This window comes from Mus caroli, chromosome 13 (genome assembly GCF_900094665.2).
Source record: "Mus caroli chromosome 13, CAROLI_EIJ_v1.1, whole genome shotgun sequence".
Lineage (NCBI taxonomy): Eukaryota > Metazoa > Chordata > Mammalia > Rodentia > Muridae > Mus > Mus caroli.
Window position 1 is genome coordinate 70,995,899 of NC_034582.1, and position 15,021 is coordinate 71,010,919.

A 15,021-nucleotide genomic window follows, 5' to 3' on the forward strand; every position below is an offset into this window, starting at 1 on the left:
CCGTCTATCAGCAGACCTGGGAGACAGGCTCTCTCCTCTGAGTTTCAGTGGTTAGAGCACTCTCTGCTGACAAGTTCTCTTACAGGGAAGTTACACAGATATCTGGTGTTTGGACCTCCTCCTGGCCAAAGAAGAAGGCCTAAAACAGGACCTTTCCCAGATGCTGTGTTGCTTTGGCTGGTCATAGAAGCTGTCAGCTTCTGTGGTGCACACTCTCACCTGTGCAGACTAAGTTCCTAAGTTTGGTGGAGTCCCAGATCCAAGATGGCGCTCCCTTCTCCTGAGGTAGAGGGCTCCGTGCAGGGTGGGACCACTGTCCTCTGGCTGGGAGGGTGCCGGATGTCTGTGGCCCCAAAAGGGNGCTGCCTCAGTGGCTCTGTGGCTCCCGCCTGTCCCAGAAGCTGTCTGCCTCTGTGGTGCAGACTAAGTTCCTAAGTTTGGTGGAGTCCCGGCACCAAGATGGCGCTCCCTTCTCCTCCTAGAGGTGGTTATTCTAAGGTTGCCTTTTTAGGGAATTTAGTAATGGTCATAATTGGAACAGAGAGGAAATAGGTAGAGTTGATTATATACCCATAAACTCATTGGGTTGAAATCTTTATAATTGTTACTAAGTTGAAGTCATAATTTCTTATGACTTCTTAATTTTTACAGAATTTATTTTAATACAAAATCAAGGTTTTCACTGGTATAAATTTCTTCTATTGATACAAAAATTTTGTAAGTACAAGGCTTGGACCCAGTCCTTCTATAAATGTCATTATAAACTGATCTGAGATGTTTAAGCACGGGAACTTGGAGTTCAGTTTAATATTTCCAAAAACAGGTCTCTGTTGCTTGTCTATAACCACTCATCTGGTGGACCTTGGAATTGTGGAAGCAAGCTTCCATTGAAGAGTTTAAAATAAGTAAAATACCTGAGTGTTCTGAGGGGTGAGACAGGCAATGCAAAGTTTGAGTAGAGTCCAGACAGATAACCAGGACTGATAGGGTTGGGCCAGGACAGAGCCTACATGGGGACATGACTAGAAAAGAGACAATTCCAAATAGTGGCACAGCCAAGAGACTAGAGAGATTGAATGTGGATCTTCTCAATGAAAAGCTGTGTACAATAAAATGTGAATGTCTCATATTCAATGAGGTCTTAAGAAGACTGCAAAATTAATACCATGTGGTACAATGGGATCTTTTCTTGTGAGGTTGTTAGAGTGGGTAAAGGTTTTAAGCAAAACCCATGTGTGTAGAAGCAGGGTGGATGTCTGAATTGCACATACAAATAAAATGTATGTCAGCAGTAACAGTGGCTGAGGATGTTTGGAGTTCACATAGAATTTGTAGTGCCATCAAGCCATCCTCCACCTCACCTCTCTATAAATAACATGTATGTCTAAGTGACTTTAGTATAAAAAATACTTATATGTCAAATTGAAAGGCCTGAACTCAAATTCTTGCAATTTTTATGTAGCAAAATGGGCTGAACTGTGACCCAAAAAATATATGTTGAAGTCTTGATAGCCCTTATATCAGAATGTGGCCTCATTTGGAAGTAAGAGTATTGCAAACATTGCAACCAAATCTGCTGACTCTGTGACCTTGGACTTCTAGCTTCCAAGGTTGTGAAATAAACATTTTTGTTCAGCATCTACAGAGTGCTGGTGACCATCACAGTCCTGGTATGTTAACATTGGTGGTAGCTGTTAGAAGGGAGACCTTAGCACAGTAGACATAAAGGAGTTGAATTAGTGTCATCTTATTTCTAGAGAGACTTTAGAGTTAGCACCTCACTCATAGAACTGTATTTTAATTTTATTTCAACTTTACACTGACATTTGTCACATAAACTTTTCCTGAGACTTGGAAGTTAATAGTGTCTCAGCTGAGAAATATCTCGCCAGGCTTCTTCATCTTTCCTCCCTTGCTACAGCATTGGCTAGGCATTTAAAGCCTCTCTCTAGTGCCTTTGCACCACCCTCAGAGAGGGTGTGTGTGTGTGTATGCTCCATTGCACACTTTTGAGTGTGGACTTTGTTTCCAACATTGGTCATCTTTTAAGTCTTGGTTCACAGCTCTTCCTGCTGAAGCCTCACTAAGTCTCTCTAGGGAACTTAGATGGAATTTGGTCTGTGCTCGAATGGGGTCTGAGACATGGCAGAAACTGAGACCCTCCTGAGGCAGAGATAACTGGATTTCTTCTGAGCAGCCTTGCTTTGATGGGTTTTGGGGTCTTTGAGTAGCACACACTGCCTGTGGCTATACCCACTCATCACCAGCAACTTGTTCCTGATAGGCAAAAGTGAATATAGGCAGATTACATAGAACCAATGACTGCCTGTACTTAATGACAGGGAAGTCTGCCATGTCCCAGCCAAAGCTTAGCAACAGAGTCTTGCCTTCCAGTCTCATGAATCACGATGTGAGTGATCTGTCTTCTTCACATGGTAACAAGCATAGAGAATCACATCAGTAAAGAATGCTTGTCACCGTGGGGGATGAAGCAGAGACTGAGGGAATGGCCAACTAATAATTGGCCCAACATAGAACCCATCCCATAAGCAAGCACCAATCACTAACACAATAGTGTTATTGATACTCTTATGCTTGTAGATAGTAACATGTTGTCCTCTGAGAGACTCTACCCAGCAGCTGACTCATACAGGTGTAGACACCCACAGCCAAACAGTGGCTGGAGCTTGGCGACTCTTATGGAAAAATAGGAGGAAGGATTTTGGCCCTGGAGGGGATAGAAAATCCATAGGAAGACCAACAAAGTCAACTAAGCTGAACCCTTAGGGCTCTCAAAATCTGAACCACTAACCAAAGAACATACAGGATATGGATCTGGGCCTCCCCGAATAAATGTAGGAGATGTGGGGCTTGGCCTTCATGAGAGTTCCAAACAACTGGAGCAGGGGGCGGGGGAGGAAGGATTATTGAAAGTTGTTGCCTGTATGTGGGATATGTTCTACTAGATAGACTGCCCTGTGTGGACTCCGTGGAAGAGGAAGCACCTAGCCTCTAAAATGACTTAACGTGCCAGGGTGGAGGGGATTCTCAGGGGCCTCCCCCCCCCCCCACTCAGAGGAGAAAGGGAGAGGGGAGGGAAGGAAGGGTTGTTGGGAGGGGGTGACCAAGAGGGGGGCAGTGGGTGGGACATAAATTGAGTTAAGTTTAAAAAAAAGAATGCCTGTCCCTGTCCTAAGAAGACCTAGTAATGACTGTCTTTAGACCCTAGATGTCACATTCTTTCTTTTCGTTTTTTTGTTTGTTTGTTTGTTTGTTTGTTTTAAATTGGATGTTTTCTTCATTTACATTTCAAATGTTATCCCCTTTTCCAGTTTCCCCACCCCTTGTCCCCCCCACCCCAAAACCTTCTCTTCCCTCCCCACTTCCCCTGCTTCTATGAGGCTGTTCGCACACCCACCCACTCACTCCTGCCTCCCCACACTGGCATTCCCCTATAATGGGGCATTGAGCCTTCACAGGACTAAGGGATCTCTTCCCATTGATGCCCGGACACAGCCAGCCTCTGCTACATATGCTGCTGGATCCATGTGTACTCTTTGGTTGGTGGTTTAGATCCCCCCTGGGATCTCTGGGGGCAAAAGCTTGGAATTCCCAAGATACAATTCACAGACCACATGAAGAAGAAGGAAGACCAAAGCGTGGATGTTTTGGCTCTTCTTAGAAGGGGGAACAAAAACTCATGGGAGCAATATGGAGACAAAGTGTGGAGCAGAGACTCCAGAGACTGCCCCACCTGGGGATCCATTCCATATACAGTCACCAAACCCAGACACTACTGTGGATGCCAAGAAGTGCTTGCTGACAAGAGCCTGATATAGCTGTCTCCTGACAGGCTCTGCCAGAGCCTGACAAATATAGATGCCACATTCTTTTTTTTTTTTTTTTTTTTTTTTTTTTTTTTTTTTTTTTTTTTTTTTTTTTTTTTTGTAGTTCTTTTTTTTTTATTAGCTATTTTCTTCATTTACATTTCAAATGCTATCCCAAAAGCCCCCTATACCCTTCCCCGCCTGCTCCCCAACCCACCCACTCCTGCTTCCTGGCCCTGGCATTCCCCTGTACTGGGGCATATGTAGATGCCACATTCTTATAAGCAGACATTCTCACTCCACAGTGACCTCATCTTAGCAATACTTGCAATGACCCGACTCTCTAATGAGGTCACTTTCTGATATAATGGCTATTAAGAATTCTCCTTGTGAGAATGTGGCAAACAGGGTCTGAAGACAGTCATTGCCAGGTCTTCTTAGGACAGTGACAGGCATTCTATTATGATGTTATACCACTTATTGTCTTATTTGATGTATTGAACATTTTATCTATTTCAATTTTAAATGCTGTCTGACTAGCATCTAGACCCCTGTCTTCCCAAAATGTACCCTCAAGAGAGTTGTTGACATATGCCTTGACTATAATTTTGTTTCTTGAGCCTCCTTTTGATTTAGGAAACTTAGAAATTTCACCTTAGGCAAGACAGACTGGAGAGTCCATATATCTGATATTATCAATATGTGTTTATATTTCTAGCCTTACTCCAACCATCTTCACCCCTCTGCATTCCTGCCTGACAAATTTCATCCTTGCCCAGGTGTCTACCTGTCCATATCCTGGTCTGCTCAAATGCTAACCTGTAAGCAAAAATTGTCCTGCCTGGCTTACCAGCAATCTGTGCCTCTTCCTTATCAGAATCAAAGGTAGGTGAAAGTGGGAATCTTTGTCTACTTTGCTCACTGGTGATTTTGTAAGTCCCTAGCCCAGAGCTTGCAAATACTAGTAAATAACTAATAACCAGCTTCCGAAGGGTGAGAAGGGACCTCAGGAAAGATTTGATTCCAAGGTGAGAGAAAAAAATTATCTCCTTGTGGAATAGCCCATTAAATAAAAATAAGAGATTCATGCACACAATTTGTTTTCCATTCAAAATTAAATCCTTTGAAAGGATAATATGTGTTCTGAATTTTCAATCACCTAATTTATTACATAAGAAAATGTAGATGGAAATCATGGGCAGAATTAATTGAGAAGTATCAAGAGCTCATCTTGGATCAACTGAAACCCTACTCTCTTACATAGAAGACAGAAACTGACTACAAAGGGGAAGGGAGCTTTCTCTATTACAGCCAATTGAGCTACTGTGGCCTCAAGAGGACGCTGTGGAAGCCCTGGACTCCACTAGTGTGCATTCTATCAGCATGAGAAAGGCAATAAGAAACAAGACTTTGGTGCTCTTCCATTCATTAAGTTTAAATAGGCATATGTACAGGGCTATAAAGCCAGCATGTCTGCTAGTCACAGATTAGCAAACCAATATGCACCTTAGAACTAATTGCTCCCTTTAATAGGAAGACATCTTCACCATTGTCTTATAAATACTTGAAAACATTCTGTTGCCCCACACATGTGTTATTAATATGACCTAACATTATCACACATAGATAATTATGTGGGTTTTACTACAATTGACAGGCCAAGAAAGACTCCATGAGCAGTCAATTATCCAGCCTCTTAAGTATGCCTTTCTCTAAGCTGAACTTTTTCATAGGCTAGGTATAATATCTTTTGTAATTCAAGTTTTGCTTTGGCGAGCTTATTAGTACATTTTTTTGAATACTACCCTTAAACATAATGATAAATGTCTATAAGGGTGACTCCCTGAAGCTATGTAATGCATTCTAAGGTAGTTTCACAAGTGGACAATGATCTTCACTTGTCAAAGTGCCTCTTTGGCATTCCAGTACATGTGTTGCCAATTGGTGATTTAGAGGGTACAGTTATTTAAAGAAAAGTTGAGTTTGTTGTATTAAATATGTCAATTCAGAATTCTGCAGTGATAGTTGCAGTGTCTGAATGCCATTTTGTTTTTCTGCTACTCAGCATCCCATAAGCACTTCTGTTAGTATAGCTCATCCAGTTCACCTCCCTGCCCCCACCACCTGCCTTCCTCTCCATTATGTCTGTCAGCTACAGTTCATCAAAAATTGATAGTTGATGCACCATGATAGACTACTTCAGGGTTATTAAAAAGCATAAGGTTCCAGAGCCTCTGTGTTTGAGGCTGCAGTGTGAGAGAATAGAAGGGAAGAGCACCATAGGAGCTCAGGTATAAATAAAATAGGCACCTGACTTAGGCATTGAGGGGTGGGACTGTGAGTGGGAATTGGGGCAGGAATGGATGCTGGGAGCAGCCAGTCTTGGTCTTAACTTTGCTGAAATGCAACTGGATGAGATCACTAAGCACATAAAGGTGTTTGCTGCCAAGCCTGGTGACCTGGAGCCCACACATGCAAAGGACAGAACCGAACTCCCAAAGGCCCTCTGACCTCTGCATGTGCACAGTGACACACATACTCATAGACATATACATATAAAGTACATATATAAATGTAGTTAACCTTTTGTTGCAATGAAACCCAAGAAAATGTTTTAAATTTTAAGGTTGTTATCCTTCCCCAGGAGTTTATTCTTGTATCTCCTGGAACGTGCTCACTCTGCCTTCCAACTGGAATTATCTCACTAGGACAGAGCGATGATTTCTAATTCTATTTGTCACATGCAGACAGGTGGAAACAACTCTCTTTTTTCTAGGATGCTAAAGTTAGCTAATATGTCTTTTGACTAATTCAGAAAGTACTACATCCATTGTTCCTAGTTCATTTATATAATGGCGCATGTGAAAACACTAAGAAAAATAATTTCTCCTGTTTGGATCTCTACCCTCCCAAATAGTAAATCCACACTCATGTGAGCAATTACAGGATATGCAAAGCATGGAAAGAATAGAAACACCGGAGTGCTGAAATGAATTAAATTCATTTGGCTGAGAACAGCAGAATTTAAAATTTCATAATTTTCATCGTCAAAGATGACTTTAAAAATCAGACTGCTATTTATGCTTCTTCTCCTTGATGCATTTTGTTTATTTGGCCACATTTCTCCTGTGGTTATAATGCATATTACAGAATTTGGATTATTTTGAAGCTGCAGTAGATACCAGGAACTTCTCATTTTTGCAAGTGAAAAAAAAAAAAAAAAAAAAGAACTACATTTCCCAAATCCAGAGTTAAGAGCAATAGTGCAAGGGCCATGATGAAATTGCTTTGCAGCTATTAATGGGAGTCTAGACAACAGTCCTTCCATGAAGAGAAGACAGCTCCAACCTAGATGCGGTGCTTCTGAAACGCCACCCCAAAAACATAAAATTCTGTGGTATTTTGAACAATATGCATCTACTGATAGTTGTATCCTAAGAACCAGAGCTGTCCAATTTCTGTGGGCCACTCCAATGGCCTCCAAGTATAGCATTGTAAGTAAGAATGTAGTGGAATTTGATTTTTTTTAAAAAGTCCATTTTTTTTTCTGATAATTAAAATGTCTGAAGTTTCCTGGGTTTTGTTTTTTGTTGTTGTTTTGTTTTGATGTCACAGTGTCAATGGATCTGCTTGGCTTAATTTGAAGTTATAGTTATTTATCTGTTGTATTATGTGTCACTTCTGGCCCAGTTGTATTATTTCCCCAACAGATCTGTATGAGTTTATGAAGTCACTTAAAGAGAAGGTAGCACCGTGTGTTTAGAAACAGTGAACTTTGTCTGTCTAAGGCTGTTCAGGTTTTCTCAGAGCAGAGAGCTACTTACATGATTTGAAAAGTTTCCTTCAGCCATTCTAATCTCCACTGACTCATTAAATGCAGGAAATAGACTTAACTTATAGACTTACTTGTCAACATATTCAACTATATCTGTAGCGTTCTTAGTTGACATTTTGACTGGAGATAATCTTACCTAAAACAGAGATGACAGATTCATAATGTACCCTGTGATGCTGTGGTGGGCTATTCTTCAAATATCTTGTCTTTAAATAAATGTTTTTATTTTAAATAAAATACATACCACAGTTTACCTATGGCATGCTTGTATTGATACTGACTGAAACTGAAATTAGGTTCTGGGGCACTCCTAAAGAGCTTCACTTCATAGGTATGCTAACACATCAGGAAGTTAAAGCCATACATCATTCCTAGATGAAAACTGCAAAATGAAAGCTCCAGTGATTACTGGCTGGGTTTTGAAAGAATTCCAAGGACAATGAATTGTGCCTGACATAGTAATTTCCTAGGGTAGTCAGCTAATTTTCAAAACAGCCCCACACAAGAAAGCTAGTCAATCTAAGTAATTTTATATTCTAAAAACCCTATATATCAGATTATTATAGATGTTAAATAAAGTATAGAACAGCTACATGTATAATTTAGTAGCATGAAACAAGTTAGCTGTATGAACACTTAGCTGAAAATTTCTAATTCACTATTTTGCTACTTCTAGAAGGTTCTATTTTCTTCCAAAGGTTGATAATTTGCTAACATTTCTATGAGAAAAAAAAGATACCAAGTATATTCTCTATTTCTTTATATGGAAAACAACTAAATGTCTAATACATTTTTTAAAGCTTCAAAACAGCAAGTCTTATTCTAATTTTAATAGCCAACCACTGAGCTGGATTCAGCGGAGGGAATGTAAGTGATAGTCTTCTTCAGTTAACAAATTAAGCATGATATGTTTGCTGGATACTTTACATGGGTTATATTACTGCATAACAAAACAACAGAATAAAATATTAAGAAATTACTCAGGGTTTAAGAAAATATTCAGAAATTAGTTCTTTAGCTTGTTTAATGAAATCAACCATTTCCTGCATTAGGGCTAAGACACTGAATTGTAAATCCCCCTCCTCTAAAAAAGAAACAAAATTTGAAAACTAGGCAATTCTATTATCAAGAAAATTTGTAGTGGCCATGATGGTTTGATCCAGCACAGGTAGCAGGAGGCTATCAGAACAGGCTCCAAGCTTCTCGGGATGGGGGCCAGTGAGCTTCTAAGAGAGTACAGTGTCCATGAACATACTGTGAATTAGGCTCTGCATGAGGTTAGATATGTCCCTGCTTAGACTTCCTCTACAGCAGTGTTTCTCAACCTGTGAGTCATGACTCCTTTGGTAGTCACACAGCAGATATCTTGTCTATCAAATATTTACATTACAGTTCATAACGGTATCAGAATTATAGTTATGAAATTGCAATGAAATAATTTTATGGTTGGGGATCACCAGGAAATTAGGAACTTTAGTAAAGGTCACCAGCATTAGGAAGGTTGAGAACCACTGCCCTAGCGAATACTCTTGTATTCATTTGTGTCCTGGATACCATCCATTGTTCCTAGAGGACCAGATCAGATTTCTACCCTAGCACATCTTCTCACTACTGTTTGCTACTGCAAATGCTCTGAGTCCTGAACTTATCATTGACTTCGCACCAGACACCTTCTCACTGCTCCAGTGAACCCCAAGGGGAATGAGTGTATACAAAGGAAATGAATTACTAGGATATTCTCATCATGTCTACTTTGGGGGTGTAGTGTGTATATATGTATATGCTTTTTCAATGTATTCTTAGGTGCTAAGATGTGGTTGTATGTAAAAATTATTTCACAAATAACTTTCTTATTTATGGGAATTTTACATGAGCCAATTTTCATCTGTTCACAGTGCATTTTAAAATATTGTTAATTTTTAGCCTATGGAATCCTTTCGTGTATAGAGATTTTGTTGCTCTAAAAGCTCTATGAGATCAGTATCATTGTTTTCATCATATGTGACAAAAGTTCCTTTAATTCAAGATGATTCTTTTTATAGGTGAAGAACTTGAGGACCGGAGAAGCAACGGACCATGTGATCACTATACACTGAGCCTATTTACTTGTGAATCTGGAATGCACGACAAAAGCAAGGGCTAAGTAACCTATTTTCTCTAAGAGGAAATTGAAGTTAAGCAACCATCCAATCTAACACAGAGACCTAAAGCCAGTGCTTGAGGTCATGTTGGCTTTCTGGTACCTTTTTCATAAGAAGGGACTGCTCAGGCGTTATTAGACCTACCAAAGTCCAAAACATAACTTGCTTTGCATGGTCTTTATCATTAATACAAAGTTTGAGAAGTACTGAAAAAGGAAACATTGCATATAACTATTCTTTTTCTTAAAGAATCTATCACAATGAATCATTATCAAATTAAAAAACTTAGCCCCATATTAAAAAATCCAGTTAAGATATTTAGAAAGTGAGTTTTGTTTTGTTTTAAATGGTAACCTCACTGCTCCATTACTTTATCAAGGCAAAACAACAGGAACTACAGAAAAACAGACAGTCATTCTTCTGGGATTCCTTCAAGCTCTAGACAACCCCCAGCTTCAGAGCAACTGAACAAAATATTCCACTCTTAATATGAATATCTGAAAGTACTTGCTTTCTTTTCTTGGTCACTGACTGAGCCAGGAAGGGGGCCATCAGGTGGATCAGGCTGTTCTTCGGCAGGCAGAGAGGCACTTGTGTTTACATCTGTTTCTAGGCAACCAGAATGCAGAATCAGATTGCATTGGTGGCATTTTAAGATTTGAAGCTAGTTTCTAAACAGGTGTCAAAGGTTAAAGAGAGGCTTCCAACTTGTTGACACTTGCCTCTCCCCTCCCCCACCCCACTTCCCTCACCTGCCAGAATCACATCTCTAGCTGATGAGCAGAACATATTTCCACAGGTACTTCCAAAAGCATTAGCTGAGATTAAATAGACCTAAAATATTGGGAGATACATCCAATTGTGTCCAAGAGAAGAGCTAAGGGTCTATGAGATTTTTTTTTTACTTTGTTTATATATAGTAAGAAATGTAAGTGGGAAATATGAGACATTTAAAAACTGAGTTGTCCATGGATAGATACCTGAAGTCATGAAGTTGATCTCCCAGCTTTATTATTAGTACTTTTTGTTGAGTTGCATTTTATTTTTGAAAGAGAACAGAAATATGTTCTGGAGGTTGTTTAAGCTTTCCTTCTTAAAAAGCCAAAATACTAAGGATTTCTGACTACATTCAAACTAAAATCTTCATACTTCTGAAACATCTTTCCAAGGGCAGTTGAGGAGCATTGTGACTTGAAGGGATCTGTGATGTCAGTGGGGTCCCTCTCATACCTCAAGTGCTCAACTCTCTAGGATTTATGAGGTTTTTTGGAGGGGGATTCTCAATTCCAATTGCTCATTCACTTTGTCTCATTAAATGAAACGTGATCCAATATTTCAAATGCTACACGAGATTTAGTTGATGAATTTGACAAGAGCATGGTGTCCATCAAATTAGAAGTAGGAAAGAAGAAAAGGAAAACTATTACTTAATCTTTGTCCACATATGCTTGTTGAGGAAGTTAAATCCTTGAGGCCACTAGGGGAACACCATGGGCAGTTGAGTGGCAATAACAGATGGCCTGGGTCCGGAGTTAAATAAATACTGGGTTTTGGCTTAGAAGAAAATTTTATTCAGTAATTGCACAATGAAGTGAACTATTTTAGTTTTAAAATGTTTTTCTCAGTTTTAAAATTAGAATTCATATGTGTTATTATTTGCTTAGCTTTCATATATAGAAATAAAGCTACTGGTTACTATTCAAACTACAGTTCTGGATTTGTCTCGCTCCAAGGACTTTGGGCTGTTTAGGATGGTGAATGATAAAGCTTGATCCAGAGATAAACACAGCTCATGATTTTGTCTCCAATATTATATCCTGTAATGCTAAGCTAAGCTTTGAAAGCTAGAATGGGTTTACAAGCAGACTATGGTCCCCAGTCCAGTTACTCTTTTATCCAGCACCAAGTGAGACTGACACTAATCCATCACTGAAATTAGATGGTTCTGGGTTCCAAGAGAGTGGCTTGAAACCCAGACTCCTTATGTACTATGGAAAATATGCATCACGTCTGCAAGCTGTAGCTTTCTCTTCTGTAAGATGAACCAATAGTCGTCCCATCAAGTGTCTGATTAAATGCAACAGATATTATTCCATTAAATGTAATTGCATGCTTACAGTTCTCTTCTGAGAATCAAGCAATTGAAAGGTAACTACTACTGGTTATTATTTAACAAGGCAGTTATCCAAGGAGTTATCTAAGAAATGGGTTCAAGCAAGGTCTGCTCCAGGGGGGAAAAAAACAACCGAATCTGATCTTGTTCACCAATCTTTTTGGATTATTTCGCTCATTAAATTTGTTTTGTTTTCAAGATAGGCTTTTACTTGATGTGTAGCTCAGGCTGACCTTGATCTCACAATCCTACTGCTTGTCTCCAGAATCCTGTAAATACAGTCTTGTACAACCAAACTTAGTTAAACTCATTGTTTAAACCATGGTATTTGGCTAGAGAAAAGAGCCCCACTTAAATGGATAGTTTAACTGATTTGGACTCTAGATATTCATGGCTGATTTGTTCATAGACTAATGAGTGTGTTTAACACATACATACACACGTGCACTCGTAGACACACACACACACACACACACACACACACACCATTACTTATGACCTGTGTATGTGAAATCCTTCCTGGACATCAATGATCTATGACTCTTGCTAATTTAGAGTTAGTAAAATTATAACTTAAGGTACAAACCCCAAAATCTTTAAGTTCAATCTAAACATGTTTTTTTTAAAATGACTATATTCTGATAATCAATAATTATGTTAAGAAATACTCCTGAGTTGGGATGATCAGTGTCTAGGATCATTCAAGACAAAACTATGTGCACTGCTTGCCTTAGGGATTGCCAATCACACTGTACATTTTTTATATTTGCTATGATTTCTCAGGTACATACCAGGGAATATTTTAACAAAGTAAATCTACTAAAACTGTTTTCTGATGGATAGAATCAAAGAGTATTGAGAAAGGTGCAACTATTTTTAACCGACATAAACAGTGTATGTGGCTATGCAGATCTGCGTATCTGCTATGTCTTCAGCTGACCTAGCCTCACTCCACGTGGGCCTAAGTAGGCAGCTATTATTGAACCACTCAACTTCTTCTGCCTTTCTTTTCCCTTTTGCCCCCACGAGGTGTCTCAGCACTACTAGGCAACCCCCACCCAGGGAAACTCATTTGGATATGGAATATTTCTCTGGGCCTTAAGTCCTTTTCTTTGGTACTCTGATTTTACCTTCTTTGGTCTTACAGAAACCTCTGATCTGTGTTTACCATTTAATGTTTATAAATTATTCCTCATGGCCTACCTCATGATTCGTATGTTAAGGAAGGTAGTATGACTATACAAATATTACAAATAAAATTACAAGGCAGTTCAGCGACGCTAAATAACCCACGTGAGTCAATGATGAAGTCAACTAGCTCCCAAGTTTCTTAAACCTTAGTCTTGTGAAAACTCCCCCAACCCCACAAAAGACACATTTAATAGAATTCTGCTAACATGTGGAGATTTGTCTTCCTTGCAAAAAGGGTTCTCTGTGTTTGAACCAAAGGAAAGCAGAGAGTTGACATTTTAGCAAGTAGATTTCTAAAAGTATATTTTTGTTCCTCTGGAATGAAATGACTTCTCTAGTTGTCAAACAGAACATAGAGATCACCTGGCAGAGTGTTTAATTCTTCCTTTGGTATCAGAGTGAGTTCATTCAGCTTTTTAAGCTGCTCTTTGGAGGACAATCTTTTTAAAAAAATATTTTTATTAATCCGTTGAGAATTTTATACAATGTGTTTAGATTACATTCACCCTGATTTTCAATTCCTCTGAGATCTACCCCCATCAAGTCCAATTTCTGTTGCTCAAATACTCTTGGGATTAGGCCTGTCCTAGAGTGTGCTTAACCTACCCAGGCTCACACTCTTAAAGAAAATGACTCTTCCACTCTTGGCAGCTCCAAATGCCAATAGATCTTTAGCTAGGGGTAGAACTTTGTGCTCACCTACCCCCACATGCTGGAACTTTGTCTGGCTTGAGCTGGTACAAGTGCTGTCACCGGTGTCACAATCATATGAGTTCACAGATGTCACAAACATAAGTTCATATGTGTGACTATTGTAGTATGTACAGAAAACACTTTTACTTTTAGTTCTCCACAACTTCTGGCTTTTATCTTTTTTGCCCCCTTCCTCTACAAAGGGACTGGCATGACTTTCATGTCTCAATTAGGGATGAGTACTCTACAGTCTCTTATTCTCTCTATGTTATCAGCTGTGGATCTCTGTTTTAATGCCATCTACTACCAAAAGAAGTTTCTTTGATGAGAGCTGAGAGATGCACTGACCTACAGGTATAGCAATAAGTCATCAGGAGTCATTTTAATATGATGTCCATTTAGCAGAATAATAGTACTAGGTTTTTCTCCTCAGGCCTAAGACCTACCTACTGACAAGTTTTAGGCCCTGAAAAGGATGCCAGATATGGATACCATTTTATAGACTAGGCCTTAAATTCAATCAAAAAGTAGTTGGTTACTTTCAAAATGTTCATACCATTATTGTGTCAGTGAGCATATCTTTCCAGGAGAGTCCCAGAATTTGCATCCTCTAGTACTGTGCATAGCACCTTCCAGCACTATGAAAGCTAATCAATATGGATGAAGCTTCTAGGACTGTACCAAACTTGATTTTTTTCCATGTTCTATGTTTTAAGAATGTGGTTCTAGAGGGCAACCAAGAGCAACAGCAATAGCCTATAATGCTTTGGGGTCTGTGGGACTTCAATGGCCAACAATTCAGCAAAAGTGACAACCTATTCCTGGTACTAGCATGTGGTGTCTAGTTGGGTATTGTACTCTTGTTATAGAGTTACTCCTTTTAAACTCTTTTTATTTGTGATTTTGTACTAACTTTAGGAAGTTTCAACAGTAGTTAGTTTCCATATGGCTTTTTAAAAGGGTCTTTACTGTTATTGTTTCCCATATTCCTTCCTCTACCCTGCCCTGTCCCGAGCTAGTTTCTCGCCAGCAAGAACACACTTGGACAACCAGATTCTTCTGCAGCAAGCTTTATTGCTTCATTAGGAGGAAGACCCCGAACCCCGGAAAATGGTGCTGCTTATATACACCTTGGAGTGGCGTGTCAGCACCTGATTTGTTGCTTGCCCATCACCTCATTGCTACGCCCTGGGATGGGCAGTGACTTGGCATGAATTCACT

At 39.5% G+C, this 15,021-nt stretch overlaps 1 protein-coding gene across 2 annotated transcripts in view; it reads right to left on the reverse strand.

The window, feature by feature from the left end:
• Fam81b (family with sequence similarity 81 member B) overlaps positions 1–10,919 on the reverse strand; it is a 65,108-nt gene extending 54,189 nt beyond the window's left edge. The window contains exons 1-3 of one of the 2 annotated variants that reach the window (XM_021180659.2): positions 10,784–10,919; positions 10,315–10,406; positions 7,734–7,798 (exon numbers count right to left, since the gene is read on the reverse strand). In XM_021180659.2, coding sequence (XP_021036318.1) covers positions 7,734–7,798; positions 10,315–10,406; positions 10,784–10,793 — 167 coding nt within the window. In that variant the 5' untranslated portion in view covers positions 10,794–10,919. Of the gene's footprint in view, positions 1–7,733; positions 7,799–10,314; positions 10,413–10,783 lie in introns of both variants that reach the window. The other variant, XM_021180658.2, reaches the window with a different exon arrangement.
• Between the last annotated feature and the right edge of the window lie 4,102 nt (positions 10,920–15,021).